At 40.3% G+C, this 14,443-nt stretch overlaps 1 protein-coding gene across 1 annotated transcript in view; it reads left to right on the forward strand.

Moving 5' to 3' along the window:
• Nucleotides 1-14,190, forward strand: part of LOC146567553 (zinc finger BED domain-containing protein 4-like) — a 63,206-nt gene extending 49,016 nt beyond the window's left edge. Inside the window, exons 5-8 of the mRNA XM_085285856.1 lie at nucleotides 8,835-9,305; nucleotides 9,412-10,009; nucleotides 10,205-10,423; nucleotides 14,006-14,190. Of these exons, the coding sequence (XP_085141982.1) occupies nucleotides 8,835-9,305; nucleotides 9,412-10,009; nucleotides 10,205-10,423; nucleotides 14,006-14,190 (1,473 nt within the window). The remainder of the gene's footprint in view (nucleotides 1-8,834; nucleotides 9,306-9,411; nucleotides 10,010-10,204; nucleotides 10,424-14,005) is intronic.
• The last annotated feature ends 253 nt before the right edge of the window (nucleotides 14,191-14,443 follow it).

Here is a 14,443-nt window from a genome sequence, read left to right on the forward strand (position 1 = left end):
CATTGACCTGATAATTAATCAGAGGTAGCAGGGTGTGATACAGGAACTCTAAAAGACACATTAGCGTATGTTTAGTGGTCACTGGCTAAACTGGGTGCGTCTCTAATTCTGAATGAGCCAGAGGAGGCCAGATGCATGTGTCCGTGGGTTTATGACGAGCGTTGTTGTGGATCGTTAGCCTTGCTATTGTTTACATCGACTTATGTGGGTGTTTTAGTGTCAGAGACTTTTACAATGTAGAGGTGCATTTCAAAGGTGAAAGCTACCATGTGCTACCTTATAAACTCAGTAATGTTCTCCACATGATCAAAAATATCTTAATTATGTAAGTCATTAGTTGTATGTAATATTGGTATAATTTTGCTTATTTTAAAACATTTTCAAAGATGCTGAGTTCAATTGGTGTAATTTCAGTTGCCACTTTTAAACTGCTTCATTTAATAAAGTTAATGAAGACAAAACGAGTGGTCATCGTGATATTCAGTGTCAGATTTTTTTAATGGTTTGTCAGAGTTTGAAAAACTTGTTTTGACCTTAAAAAGCTGCTTTGGGGGTTTACACAAAGGTGCAACTGAACGCCTGGAGATCAAATTAGTGTGAGGATGCATTTGCAAAAATGATCTATGTGAGTGGAAAGAACTTTCCACTCACATAGACACTTAATCTTGCTTTCACTCACCCACTGACTGAACAACAGTGGCGTGTCTAGAAAATTTTTGTTGGGGGGGCCAGGTAGGGGCACAGATTTGGAGAAGGGTGGCAGATTTAATTGGCAGATAATGTTTTAAAAAAAAATTCTACCAACCCTTAACCATAATTCAATAATCCTATAAACCTAATAACCAAATGCACTTTTAACTCTTATTAGAATGAGATTTTAACCACTACGGTGCAAAGTTTTTAGATACTGCGTTGATAAAGTACAAGAGATACAATCAGTGCTTTGTCAGTGTTTACTCAGTATTCAAGGACAGCAATATTTGCATAGTATTTTTACTGACATGTAGTGCACATATGTTTTGGGCAAAAACATTTTTGAAAATTAAAATACGAACATTTGTAACAAACAATTGACAAATTAGCCAATGCCAATGCAAAACTTTATCTGCCTGTTAAAAAAAGAAGATAATCTTCTCACAAACTGGTGTTTGATTTTGAAACAGGAAGAAAGTGGGGAAACAACTGAAAAGACTAACATTTGAATGAAACCTGAAAGCAAGTAAATACTTTCTATGCTGCCTTATCGTAAACTTTGGTAATATTGATAAAGAACAACACTGGCTGATGATAAAATACAGTCAGCTGGCATGGTGACACTGCCAGTATTAACCTGCAGGGCTGGACTGGGACAAAAAAATTGGGCATTTTTACTACAGACCGACCCACCAGGTAGTAAAGCCATAAAGACTTTGACTGAAAACAAACCCTGTTGTGACAGTGATGTACAGTCTTGTTGGTATATGTATGATTTCTATACATTTTACGTCAGATAAAAACTTTGGTTGTAAGATTTAGATAATTATTTAATAAAAACTAGGTATTTTAAATGAGAATAAGAAAGAAAAGTATTTCTTTGTGCCCACCTTTCCCTGTTAATGCCCTACCTGGCCCCCTGGCAAAACTTTGCTAGACCCGCCCCTGCACAGTTACCAGCTGTCAGCTACATAAAAAAGGATCCTGGTGTTATTTGTCTCTCAGAAACAGTTCATAACTTCAACTCATTCATGTCACCTAAAAGGTAAACCTGTTTCTCCATCACCTGTTCAGCTCTGATGATTCAGTAAGGACATCTCCTGGTTTCATCTTCATGTTTCCCTCTCACCACATATCTAAACAGACATCATGACCAGCAGCTTTACAGCTGTGGCTCCAGCAAACATCAGCTGATACTAGAAATTAATATTAAATACATTCTAACAACAGCCGATCAAGCTTAAACGTGCTGCTGTTGTTTAGCGCAACATCTGCTGGTTTCCTCTTTCTGGCGCAAAGTGGGCGATAAACAAGAGAGAAAAGCCGATCAGCTGATCATTGATCAGTTTCATGATTGAAGTAGCAACAGGAGAGGGAGGGGGAGAGAATGAGAGAAGAGGCAGCTGTGCAGCGTAAAGACAGAATAAATCCAGCTTTGTGTCTTTTTTCCATTCTAGCTAAAGTCCGGGACAAACTGCGTCTCTTCTCAGCTCAATACGAAACGTGTAATATTTTCTCTGAATGAGGGACCATTCCATTTTTTTAAGGAGCCGTTGGCAACTCTACTAACCTTATGAATAAAATAAAGTTCACTATCAGTAACATCATAGCACCCACCCAGCTGTATAAAAACTCCGTCAAACTGGCTAGAACGCAGTATGAGTTATTGCAACTGACAGTAAAAAGTCAGCAACATGAAAATAAACTCCACCTAAACTTAGTTCATATCTGACCCAGATAGACTGCAGGTCATAACTTCTTACCTGAAGTTCAGTTCACCTGACACTCGGACTGGTGGCTGCCTCGGGGCTCTCCTCCTGCCTCCCCTTCCCTCATCCACCTGTTGCCTCTGTGGAAGCCCCGTCATAGCCACCACCAAACAACGGAGTTATTTCTACACATCGACCTGCATCTGGCCAATCCACCACCTCTCATTGTTCATGCCATTACAAAAAAAATAAAAAATAAGTCACTGGGGATATGCCCGGTATGCCCGATGGCCAGTCCAGCTATGTTAACCTGCAACCAAATCTGCAGCTCCATACAGCAATGTTACGACTTAGATTATATCTTATAACGCATAACTCTTATGTTAGCTGCCCTCAGTAGCATACTGTCTGAAATATTCCACAGCTGCAATAATTCTTTAAGTGTTATTTTTTTCCTTGGTATTCTAATTTCACCGAAGTTTACTAAACTCAACAAACTTGATATTACTTACCGGGACATTTATTCTGTCCTCATTTTCTTTCACCGAAAAATTGTTTCCTGCAGTGCCGTCTTTCGCGCTTGGCTCTCCTACCTTTGCTAACGTGATGCGCATAGCGCAGAAGCGATGCTGCATTCACTTACACTCGGATATCTGAGCGTCACCGTGAAAACATAATCGGACATTTGATATTTGATTGAATTTTATTGTTTTGCCTTTGGGGTGGCACCTGGGGTGGCCAGTCTGGTTTGGGGGGTGGCCTGTGCCCCCCCAGGCCACCCCGCTGGACACGCCATTGCTGAACAACCCAAAGAACGGCCAAATGAAAGACCCACTAAACAACCTACTGAACAACCTACTGAACAACCCACTGAACGACCCATTGAACGACCCATTGAACGACCCACCGAACTGAATTTGGTGTTGAATTTTTTTTTTTTGCTAATTTAAGAGCAGTTAAAACGGACACTAAAGTAATGGGTAAGAGGTTAAATTGAAAGTAAAACAATAATTTTAGGCATTACATTTTTGAGATTTTATAAAGTGTGAGGTGGAAGGATTTGGTAAAGCTCATTTGTACGGCTGCTTTCTAACTGTACTTTCTGTTTTCAGACCTCAGAAACAGCATTTTAAAGAAATTTAAATGATGCCAGTTGGTTGAAACTTGGTAGGGTAAAGCGACTCACAAAGGAAGAAGCTCAACCCCCCACAATCCTGCCCACACCCACAAACCTCCTTAAAAGCCCAGAATTGCTCTTAAATCAGCCTTAGGATACACAGCACTATCCTGCTTGGTTTGGAGCCCTTTCATCAGAGATACTTATTCCAGCTTTCCTGCTTTAATCACTGGGACTTCAAAGATGGAACATGGGATGCACTTTTCTCCAGGTATGTACTCAGCATTGTTGCCTGGTGAGCTACATGAACAGAGTTGGCTAATCTCTAAGACAACTTGCAAAAATACTCTTTCACTCTGTGTTGTAAGTCCTGATGGCAGAAGTCACTCTTGGTTCTGAATAATGTATAAATATCCCACTTTTTTTTGGGAAACTTTTGTGTTTCAGACTCAGCAATTTACTTTTTAAAAACTTTTTTTTCCTGCTGTCTCAGAAGAGAAACAAGATTTTGCTGTCCCAAGAAGCCAGGATGGCAACATCACTGCCACTCTGCACCATCCCAGCACTGCTCCAGAGAAACCTAAAGGAAAGGCCCGGGTGGTGTTCACGGAGAGGCAGTTGAATATTCTTGTCCATCACTTTAATTTGAAACATTACTATGAGCCAAGGGAGATGAAACAGTTGGCAGAGATGACAGGTCTGACCTACAAACAGGTGAGTGTTTTTCAACTTACTACAACATAAGAAATTGAATTTTGGGTCCATTGTACTCATTAAATGTTTTCTGTTTTCTTCTATCTTTAGGTAAAAACTTGGTTTCAAAACAAACGGAGTAAGTTTAGGAGGAGTTCACATTCTCAGTATGTGAATCAGGATGTCCCACTTCATGTAAGTATCTCCTATTATTAAACAGAATTGTTTCTGATTCTGTCATTATCTGGGGAATTGACTGTATTTAAAAAAGTGTAATGCCAATAATTTAAAACAACTATTCTCGTTTTACTGACAGTCCCCTTGTCCCCTTCAGTTTCAGGGAGAGAGACAGCCCCCGTTCAGGGAGCGGTACACCCAGCACCAGGTAAATTCAATGAGAATGGGTGCAGATAATCAGGCCCACTTTTCTCATGCTGTGGGCAATTCTGCGGCTGGACCTCAATGGACCCTCCCCGACTCCCCTCAGATGTTTGGCTGGTCAATGCCACCAGGCAACGGGCATCACGAATACGACACAGCTGTTCAAAACCCAGCAAAAATGTCCAATATGATCGAAGCAATGGGAAGAGCTGTGAGTACTCAGACTGTTCTCATTGAACACAACATGGATAAGATCTTGGAGAAGCTCACGGCTCTTCAACAAGAAATTGACAGACCTGGTGACGAGTGACAGACATTTAGACTGTCTGTGAAATTGGAGGCACCAAACCCAAACATCGTCTCTCCCCTGCATACCGATGTCCCTGGAAAGCCCATCAAGACCTTTTTTTTACTGTTACTGTTTTAGAGGTCCTTTTTTTCCTCTTGTCCCTGATGTACGAATTTTCACTGTCTTTTTGTCTTTTTGGTTTCTTCCTGGTGCGGCTACATCCGCAGCCCCAGGACACAGGAATTTCATTGCATGTTGTACTTTGTATGACTGTGTATTTGACTAATAAAATTTGATTTGAACACCAGTTCAGCACTGAATGGAATATAAACAACCCAGGACTTTTTTTAAAATTATTTTTATTGTCTTCATGTAGCTCAACAGTCTCAGATTTGATCGCTTTCAGTAAAGGGGGAGGGGGGAATTCAATATCCAATGGATTTTAGAAATATTAGAATTCAGTAGGCTCCGGCTACTGTAAATAGTCAAAATAGCCAAAATACATACTGGGATATCAGAGAAAACACCATCAGAAATTCTGCATATAAGATTAAGAGATGAATTCATCAAAATGTGTTTTGTTTCATTTTGTTGTATTTGTTGTAAAAAATATTGTACATGAAGAAAATTCTCTTCCTTGTGTGTGAGAAACTGTAAATAAAATATTAGTTTCACCCATTCAAACTGAACTTTCTACATGTCTCCAAACCTTCTGTCAGAGACTGAACATCCCCATATGGAAAAGAAATAGTAAAAACTTATATGTGATTTACTCATGAAAGTGGCCACTTTCTCATTACTTTCATATATTGTTTTAGTAAGTATCCAAAACATACAAGTTTCATTATCTAATTTTTCAAGGGATCTTATATCTGTTTTCACTCTTATATGCTTTTCATACAAGTTTCACACAAGACAGATCCAAACTTTATAAGATTTATATATATCTTTTCCATATGGGTCCAAATGTTTTAGAGACTTTAAACCTCTATCTTTCCATGTTAACTTGAGCTACAATCCTCTATATTCACAATCAAAGTATGAGACAGATAATCTAAAGAATCTGGAGCTTTCAAATGGACAAAAAGATTTTTCCAGGAATACCTCAAATAACAACCCTACCTCAGACTTCATTTTAAGAAACCTGAGACGATACAGTGGAAAGTTTTTGCCTCTGTGATTATCTTCCTAAGACTCTAAATGTTGGGTTTTATTTTAATTGTTAACAAGTCTGATGCTGATTACTTGGTAAAGCTCCAAAAACATTTTATTGTCACCTTTTCTACTCTCTGCTCTGTGACTACAGAGTCTTGAAATGAAATGTGCAATGTTATTAAATCTTCCCCTTACTGAACACCTGAAGTCAGCTCATTTAAAGTGTAGGATGCTCCTGATGGCCATGTATGTTTGTACCAGGGCTGTGTTGGGATCTGTCAAGGAATGTTACGATGGGGCATGGTGGCTGGAGGTTGCCAGGTTCTTGCTCACAGTGCCACCATGATCATGACTGGGAAGCGTACCAGAAACCAGGCGCCTTGCAGCAGGAGCACAGTGGTGTCAAGCAGAGCCTGAGTGGAGCTGTCAGAATAGCGAAGCTGCAGGAATGAAAAATCAAGTCAATAAATGAGCAGCACTGAGTCTAATAATCCATGTAATGTTGTCTTTGAGAGTTTCTGAAAAGCATTATGACATAAGGTGTTTTTCAATGTCCTGAATTTGAGCAATGAAATACAAGAGGCATACAGATTAATGAATGCATCATTAACTGAGTGAATGTGGATTGATATTGTACATTCAGCTAAGTAATTTCAAAGACACAGAAGTCATATTGTTTGCAGATGACACAAAGTTATTGTGGAAGTAACTTGGAACAACTTCTAAATGAACTACCAAAAAACTAAGAAATTGAAGACTTGGTTTTTCTATAATCAATTAACACTGAATCTGAGCAAACAAAACTCATACTATTCAGGAGTCTGATGATAAATAACATAGAATTAAAATAAATTATCTGAAAGAACAAACTTCTTCCGGTGATAATAAATCACAAACCATCATGGTCATTATGAATATATCGATAACCTGTAAAGCACACACAAAGTGTAATAGGGATCATAGATAAAACCACATCAACAGAACCACCAAATCCACTTTTTATTAAATACTCTTAAATTTAAAGACTTGGTTGACCTCAGAACTCTACACATGATTTATAAAGCAACAAACAAATCTTTGGCCCACAACATTTAGGACTTGATTAGGATAAAGACCAAATCATGACGACCTGAGAGAAATCTTTATGTTCAGCAAAGCTTCAGATGAGGATTTCTTCCACCTTGGTCTTGCCAAACCACATGCTGGTGGTTTTCACAAAGATTTAAAAGACTTCCATGTCATCTGCAGTTTTCAACATGGAAGCTACACACATGTTTTATCCTGTTTTACAGGTTTATTTCTTGTAGATTTTATTTTCTTGCCATTTAAATATAAAACATAGGCTGTTTTGACAAGACTCAGTGAATCTCAGTTAAAGTAAAAAAAAGAAATTTAAGAGTATTTAATAAAAAGTGGGTTTGGTGGTTCTGTTGAAGTGGTTTTATTTATGATCCTAAGTCTGTTATTTATCATCAGTTTATCAATGATAGAATTTGTACATCTCCCAAATAGCAGAGTTTTGTTTTGCTCGTATCCAGTGTTAGTTCATTATAGAACTTTGTATCATCTGCAAACAATATGACTTCCGTGTCTTTGCAGTTACTTCAAATTAAGACATGTCAACACAAACACCTTTACCTAGTGATGGGACGTTCTGTATCGAGGCTTCGGAGCGTGTGTCGAGTAATGAGGGGGCGTTTCCGCGAAGCGCGTATCGAGGCTTGCTTCATTTATGGGAGGAGCTGAAAATGATGACGTCCGAAGCCTCGCTGCCCGGCTGTACCACGTGACTGGTTCAGGAAGCGGTTCGAACTTTGCCGCGAGCCATGACAGCGATATAAACCCCTCAGACTTCAATCAAAATGTGGGTGTTTGATGGAGAGTTGCGGTTAGTGAGAGTTAGAGACAGTTTGGAGAGAGTTAGAGACAGTTTGGAGAGAGTTAGAGACAGTTTGGAGAGAGTTAGAGACAGTTTGGAGAGAGTTAGAGACAGTTTGGAGAGAGTTAGAGACAGTTTGGAGAGAGTTAGAGACAGTTTGGAGAGAGTTAGAGACAGTTTGGAGAGAGTTTGGAGGTATAGGAGAGTGAGTAGAGAAAGTCAGGAGAGAATGGAGCCAGCTACGAAGAGAAGGATGTCCTCCCCTGTGTGGGAACATTTTGAGCTTATATCTCCCAACAAGGTATGTAAATTTCCACAGAAGATGTATTTTCATAATACTGATGGTGCAATAAAACCTATGTTAAGCTGTCTGTACTTTTGTACAAGGTGAGGTGTTTGCTATGTGCCAGGGAGCTGGGATATAACAACAACACCTCATCCATGCTTAGGCACTACAGAGCTATGCATGAGAATAAGGGGGACACCGATTGTGGAGCAAAACCAGGTGAGCCATCAAATGCCATGATAATATAGCATGCTGTAATGTTACTAAATGATATAACAATATCATACAATGCAATAAGTGACGTGAGTGATATTTATATTTGTGCTTTGTTTTTATTGTCATTCCTCAGGAGAACAATCTCAAATAGATGAAGACCTGGTTAGCATGGTGATTGAGGACTCCCAGCCATTTAGCATTGTGGAGGACAGTGGATTTAAAAGATTTGTCAAATCATTAAATCCTAGTTATGTTCTCCCCACTAAAAAGGTCATAAAAGCAGTGAACATTTAGTTTCTACAGAGTAAAATGTGAACAGGCAGGACTGAGGCTCAAAGCCTCAGTGTGTAGCTACACTACACACTGCTTCACAGCCACGTCGTACTTGTGAACAAAATGTTTCTACTTTCCTTTAGGCCCTGAAAGTCATGGTGGAGGCCAGGTACCAGGAGATGAAGGTGAAAGCTAAGGCCAGCATTGAGAAGGCAGCAGCTGTGAGTCTGACATCAGATATGTGGACCTCCATCAACACAGAGGCCTATCTTGCAGTCACCTGCCATTTTGTTGATGAGTCCAGCACATTAAACACCGTTGTTTTAGGAGTGCAATATTTTCCTAATGCACACACTGCAGAAAACATTGCACATGTGAAAGGCACACTCATGGCAGAATGGGCAATTACTGACAAAGTCACATGCCTAGTAACAGATGGGGCTGCCAACATGGGGGCTTGTGCAAGGGAGCTAAGACTTAAACATGCCATATGCATAGCTCACACCCTGAACTTAGTGGTGAAGAAGGCCCTTGACCAGACCCCTGAGCTCTCTGACATCCGAGCCAAGTCCAGGAAGATCGTGGGATATTTCAGGAGCAGTACCTCTGCAAAGGTAACTTCTTAAGTGGCTTAATTACAGTTTCTTTAATGCTACTTATGTGTATAGTTCTGCTCCCTTGACAATCTAATGTATGCTTTTTCAAATTGTATTTTGTAAGGAGAGGCTTTCAGTCGTGCAGGAACAACTAAGGAAGCCTCAACACAAACTACTACAGGAGGTGGAAACCCGCTGGAACAGCACTTACAATATGCTGGAAAGACTTTTTGAGCAAAGGGAGCCAGTGGGTGCTGCTTTGGCAAGTCTCACAACAGACATCCCACCTCTGTCATCTGCGGATTTTGGTATAATTTCAGAGTGTCTGGTTGTCCTAGCACCATTTAACGATGCAACCACTGAGCTCTCTCAGGAAAAAAGGGTGTCTGGGTCAAAGGTCATACCTTTGCTCACTATGCTGGATCATTGCCTCAATGAACAAATGGTAGAACCACCATCCATTGGATCTTCTCTGGCTCAGATGCTGAGGATGCTATTGAGAGAGAGGCTAGATAAAATACAGACCATGAGCATTATGTTCCTTGCGACACTGCTGGACCCAAGGTTCAGAAAACTCGGGTTTCTCAGCCCTACAAGAGCTAGCGAAGCAGAAAAAAGACTGAAAGCAGAATGTGCTTCCGTAATGAGGGCCTCCACCACCTCTTCCTCCGCACCACCACCACAGCCATCAACGTCACAATCTGTTGAGGCTGTTTCCCACGGTACCATTGTTATTGCATTGTAGTTGCATTTATATAAACTGAATGTTGGGTTTTCCACTGTATCTATTATTGTATGATCTACTGTACAATATAAAGCGCCTTGAGGTGACTGTTGTTATTATTTGGCACTATAGAAATAACATTGTATTGGAAATTGAATTGGTAGTATCTCATGAGACTCTCCTTTTTGTTTAGGTAACAACCTGTGGCGTCGCCTGGATGAGAGTGTCAGGCAGACACAGACACAAAATGTGACAGCAGACGCAAATATTGAGGTCCAACGGTACATGATGGAGCCAAATATTGGAAGGCTGGAGGACCCCCTTAAATACTGGGGGAGGCAGAAATATGTCTACCCTCACTTATATAAGTTAGCACTGACATACCTGTGTACCCCTGCCTCATCTGTGCCCTGTGAGCGAGTGTTTTCAAAGGCAGGGGAAATATTGTCCAAAAGAAGAAATCGCCTACGACCTGCCACAGTGGAGAAACTGTTGTTTTTAAATAAAAACCAATGATGTGTCCCCTAAACATTATTCACTGTCCTTGCCTCAATGTTACAAAAGCACACCCAATGTCCACACCTCACCTCACAGTGAATGATCATTTCCATCTTAGGCATTTCCAAATGATCATTTTCCATACTGCCATGACTACAATATAGATGTTTTACACACTCCTTTTGTTGATGACATTTACAGGCTGTGTGCAAAATGCCACACTCTTTAAATTCATGCCAGCTATTATTTTTACGTCCAGTAGGTGTCCTGCTAGAGCAAATGAACCTTCATGAAGCTTCGCGTTGGGGTGAACCGATTGGCTGAAAAGCTTCAGTGCTTCATGGGGCTTCATCTGCCCATCACTACCTTTACCCTCACTTATCTCTCATGGCCCTGGTGCCAACTGTCTGCATTGACTTGATAATTAATCGGAGGTAGCAGGGTGTGATACAGGAACTCTAAAAGACACATTAGCGTATGTTTAGTGGTCACTGGCTGAACTGGGTGCGTCTCTAATTCTGAATGAGCCAGAGGAGGCCAGATGCATGTGTCTGTGGGTTTATGACAAGCATTGATGTGGATCGTTAGCCTTGGTATTGTTGACATTGACTTATGTGGGTGTTTTAGTGTCAGAGACTTTTACAATGTAAAGGTGCTTTTCAAAGAAGGTGAAAGCTACCATTTGCTATCTTATAAACTCCAAATGACCTCCACATGATCAAAAATATCTAAATTAGAGGTTTAATTTATTATTTGTATGTAATATTGGTATAATTTGGCTCATTTTAAAAAATTTTAAACATCAGGTTTCAATACTCACTGAAATAATGCAGAACATATGCAAAAATATATTTAAAGAGCAGCTGTATTTGCTCTGAAACATTTGAAATGATAAACTATGTGCACAAATCTTCTGATAATAGAAAGTAAATTAATCATCGGTGCAAAGATCAAACTGGCTGCTTGTCTGAAACAACCAGAGCAGGAATTTAAATCAAAATCATCTAACACAGATCTAGTTGACATGAAAGCAGAACAAACTAAACTTTACTCAACTCACCAGTGAAAAATATCCATAAAGATCCTGATATACACCAGCTCACAGTCAGCAACTCAACAGGTTTGGCTTTCTTTACAAAATGAGAATTTTTCACATCATATAGTCCATCATGTATTTCAAACACATGAGTAAAGATGTGTTTATTTAATTGATTTAAGCGGATTAAGTATATTAAGTGTTTCATATTTTATAAAGTGTGAGCTGAAAGGATTTGGTAAAGCTCATTTGTATGGCTGCTTTCTAACTGTACTTTCTTTTTTCAGACCTGGGGTCCGTTCTTCGTACCTCGCTTACTACATCCAAGATCAAATCATCGCGCTAACTTTGAGCTCGCTAATCCGGTTCTCCGAACACACCTGTTGTTGACGATTAGTACAGCTGGATGAAGTAATGTGAGATCACTGGGTGGCTTAACAGGGGCTACGCATCGATAGTAGAAACATTGATTGGCAACCCTTTGATTGGTCGGCGAAAATGTCGAAGGAGCGAGTTCGGTATTTTTCGGCAGCAGAGCAAGAACTCCTGATTGAGGGATTTCAGGAGTTTCAGAGTTTAATTAAAACGCAAGGGAACACTGCAAAGGCTGCAAAAGCAAGGAGAGAGGGCTGGCAGAAAGTTGCTGACAAATCAAACTCGTAAGTAATGTAATAATAATGGATTGGATTTATATAGCGCTTTTCAAGGCACCCAAAGCGCTTTACAATACCACTATTCAGTCACTCTCACATTCATACACTGGTGGAGGCAGCTACGGTTGTAGCCACAGCTGCCCTGGGGCAGACTGACAGAAGCCAGGCTGCCATATCGCGCCATCGGCCTCTCTGGCCAACACCAGTAGGCGGTAGGGTAAATTTATTATATTACACTATATTATATTATATTATATTATAGTATATTACATCATATCCTCTTTCACATTAGAGCCACGACAGGACCCACTAGAACATGGGAACAAGTAAAAGTGAAATATAGGAATATTCTACAGAATGATAATATTTATCACTTATATTGCTTTTAGTCTCTTGGAAAGAGACCCTGAAACAATCTGTTTGTTTATAACAGCAACCAAGAAAAGGGCAGAGCAAAAAAAGACAGGTGGTGGTCCTGCACCCCCTCGTCAACAAGTTGGTTAAGTAAATAATACCCTCACGGGAAAATCGATATCTCTCTATGAGCACACTGTCGCACTGAGCTAAAGGATCCTGACTATCCCGCAATATACGCTGAATTCTGAAAACTCTCCTTATCAATCTTGCACCTTCCGCAATGGGTGGCTCGCGTATACGGACAGGACATGGCTGCGACAGACTTCCCAAATCCACCTTCGCTTTTATAGCCGTGGTCTCTCATCTTGATTACACGAAGTAATTTACTATTACTACTCTAAAATATGAATTACATCTGAAATAATCAAATACATGAAATAGAATGATTAATAGTACATTTCCCTTTTTTTTTAGGAAATGACCTGTATGTATCTGTATGAAATCAATAAAAGGATCAAGTACTGCATTAACTTTAGTTACATTGATAATATTTATTTATGGTAAAACAGTGGTAAAATATCGCTGTTGCTTTCATATAAATGAAGCGGACATACCTGAGTGGCCACGATCTAATCCTGTTTACGTAAAGTAAACCTGCTCCCGAGCAGGTTTACGCTTACGGATCTGTTGCTATGACAGCAAATCCCAGATGAGCTTCGGGGAACCGAACGATCCAAGATCACGCGAAATCGTCAACAATCAAATCCAGCTAACTTAGCGAGGTACGAAGAACGGACCCCTGAGAAACAGCATTTTAAAGAAATGTAAATGATGCCAGTTGGTAGAAACTGCCTGACTGCTTGCAAAGTGACCAACAAAAGAAGAAGCGCAAACCTCCACATTCCTGCCCACACCCACAAACCTCCTTAAAAGCCCAGGACAATTGCTCTTAACTCCGTCAGTCTTAAGTTCCTATCCTGCTTGGTTTGGAGCTCTTTCATCAGAGATACTTTCTCCAGCTTTCCTGTTTTAATCACTGGGATTTCAAAGATGGAAGATTATGGGATGCACTTTTCTCCAGGTATGTACTCAGCATTGTTGCCTGGTGAGCTAATATGAACAGAGTTGACTAACCTCTAAGACAACTTGCAAAAATGTTCTTTCACTCTGTGTTGTAAGTCCTGATTGCAGAAATAACCATTTCTCCCTCCACAGTTGAACAGAGAGTCCACTTTAAATCCTTTTTGGTTTTAAAGAATCTACAAATATCCGACCACTTTCCCCCCCCCCCCCCCCCAAGGTTGTGTCAAACTGTTGTGTTTAAGACTCATCTATATAACCTTTGTTAATTTTTCTGTTACAAAGTCAGTTGTGCCAAAACATAACAGCAACTGACCCATGTGGACCATATAGACTTGTGATTACTTCTCTTGTGTCTTTACCCTCACAGACTCGTGGAGTTATGACAGCGGGGTTGAAGGGAGTCTTCCCTTGGAAGAACTCGCTATATGGGCAGAGAGTGCTCTACAAATGGAGATGACCAACAAAACTACTGATACCTCTGAGGCTGTTTCCATCTCAGTCTCAGAGCAGAAACAAGATTTTGATATCCTGATCGTCGGTCGTGCTCAATAACACTAGTTTTATGGGTGAGGGCAAACTCATCAGCCAGTGCTGCAGCCTGCTGTAATGAGGAAACCTGTTCACTGAGGTATACTGCAATCTGCTTAGAGATACGGTTCTTAAATTCCTCCACCAACATTAATTCACGCATCAACGCCAGGTCAGTAGCTTTGCTGGACACACACCACCGATCAAAAAGCACACTTTTCTTCCTTGCTAAATCTCGGTAGGATTGATCCTGTCCCCTTTTTAATCCCCGGAAACG

This window comes from Mchenga conophoros, linkage group LG9 (genome assembly GCF_057382185.1).
Source record: "Mchenga conophoros isolate Kocher_MC1m ecotype Shallow Benthic linkage group LG9, M_conophoros_male_GT1.1, whole genome shotgun sequence".
NCBI classification, from domain to species: Eukaryota; Metazoa; Chordata; class Actinopteri; order Cichliformes; family Cichlidae; genus Mchenga; species Mchenga conophoros.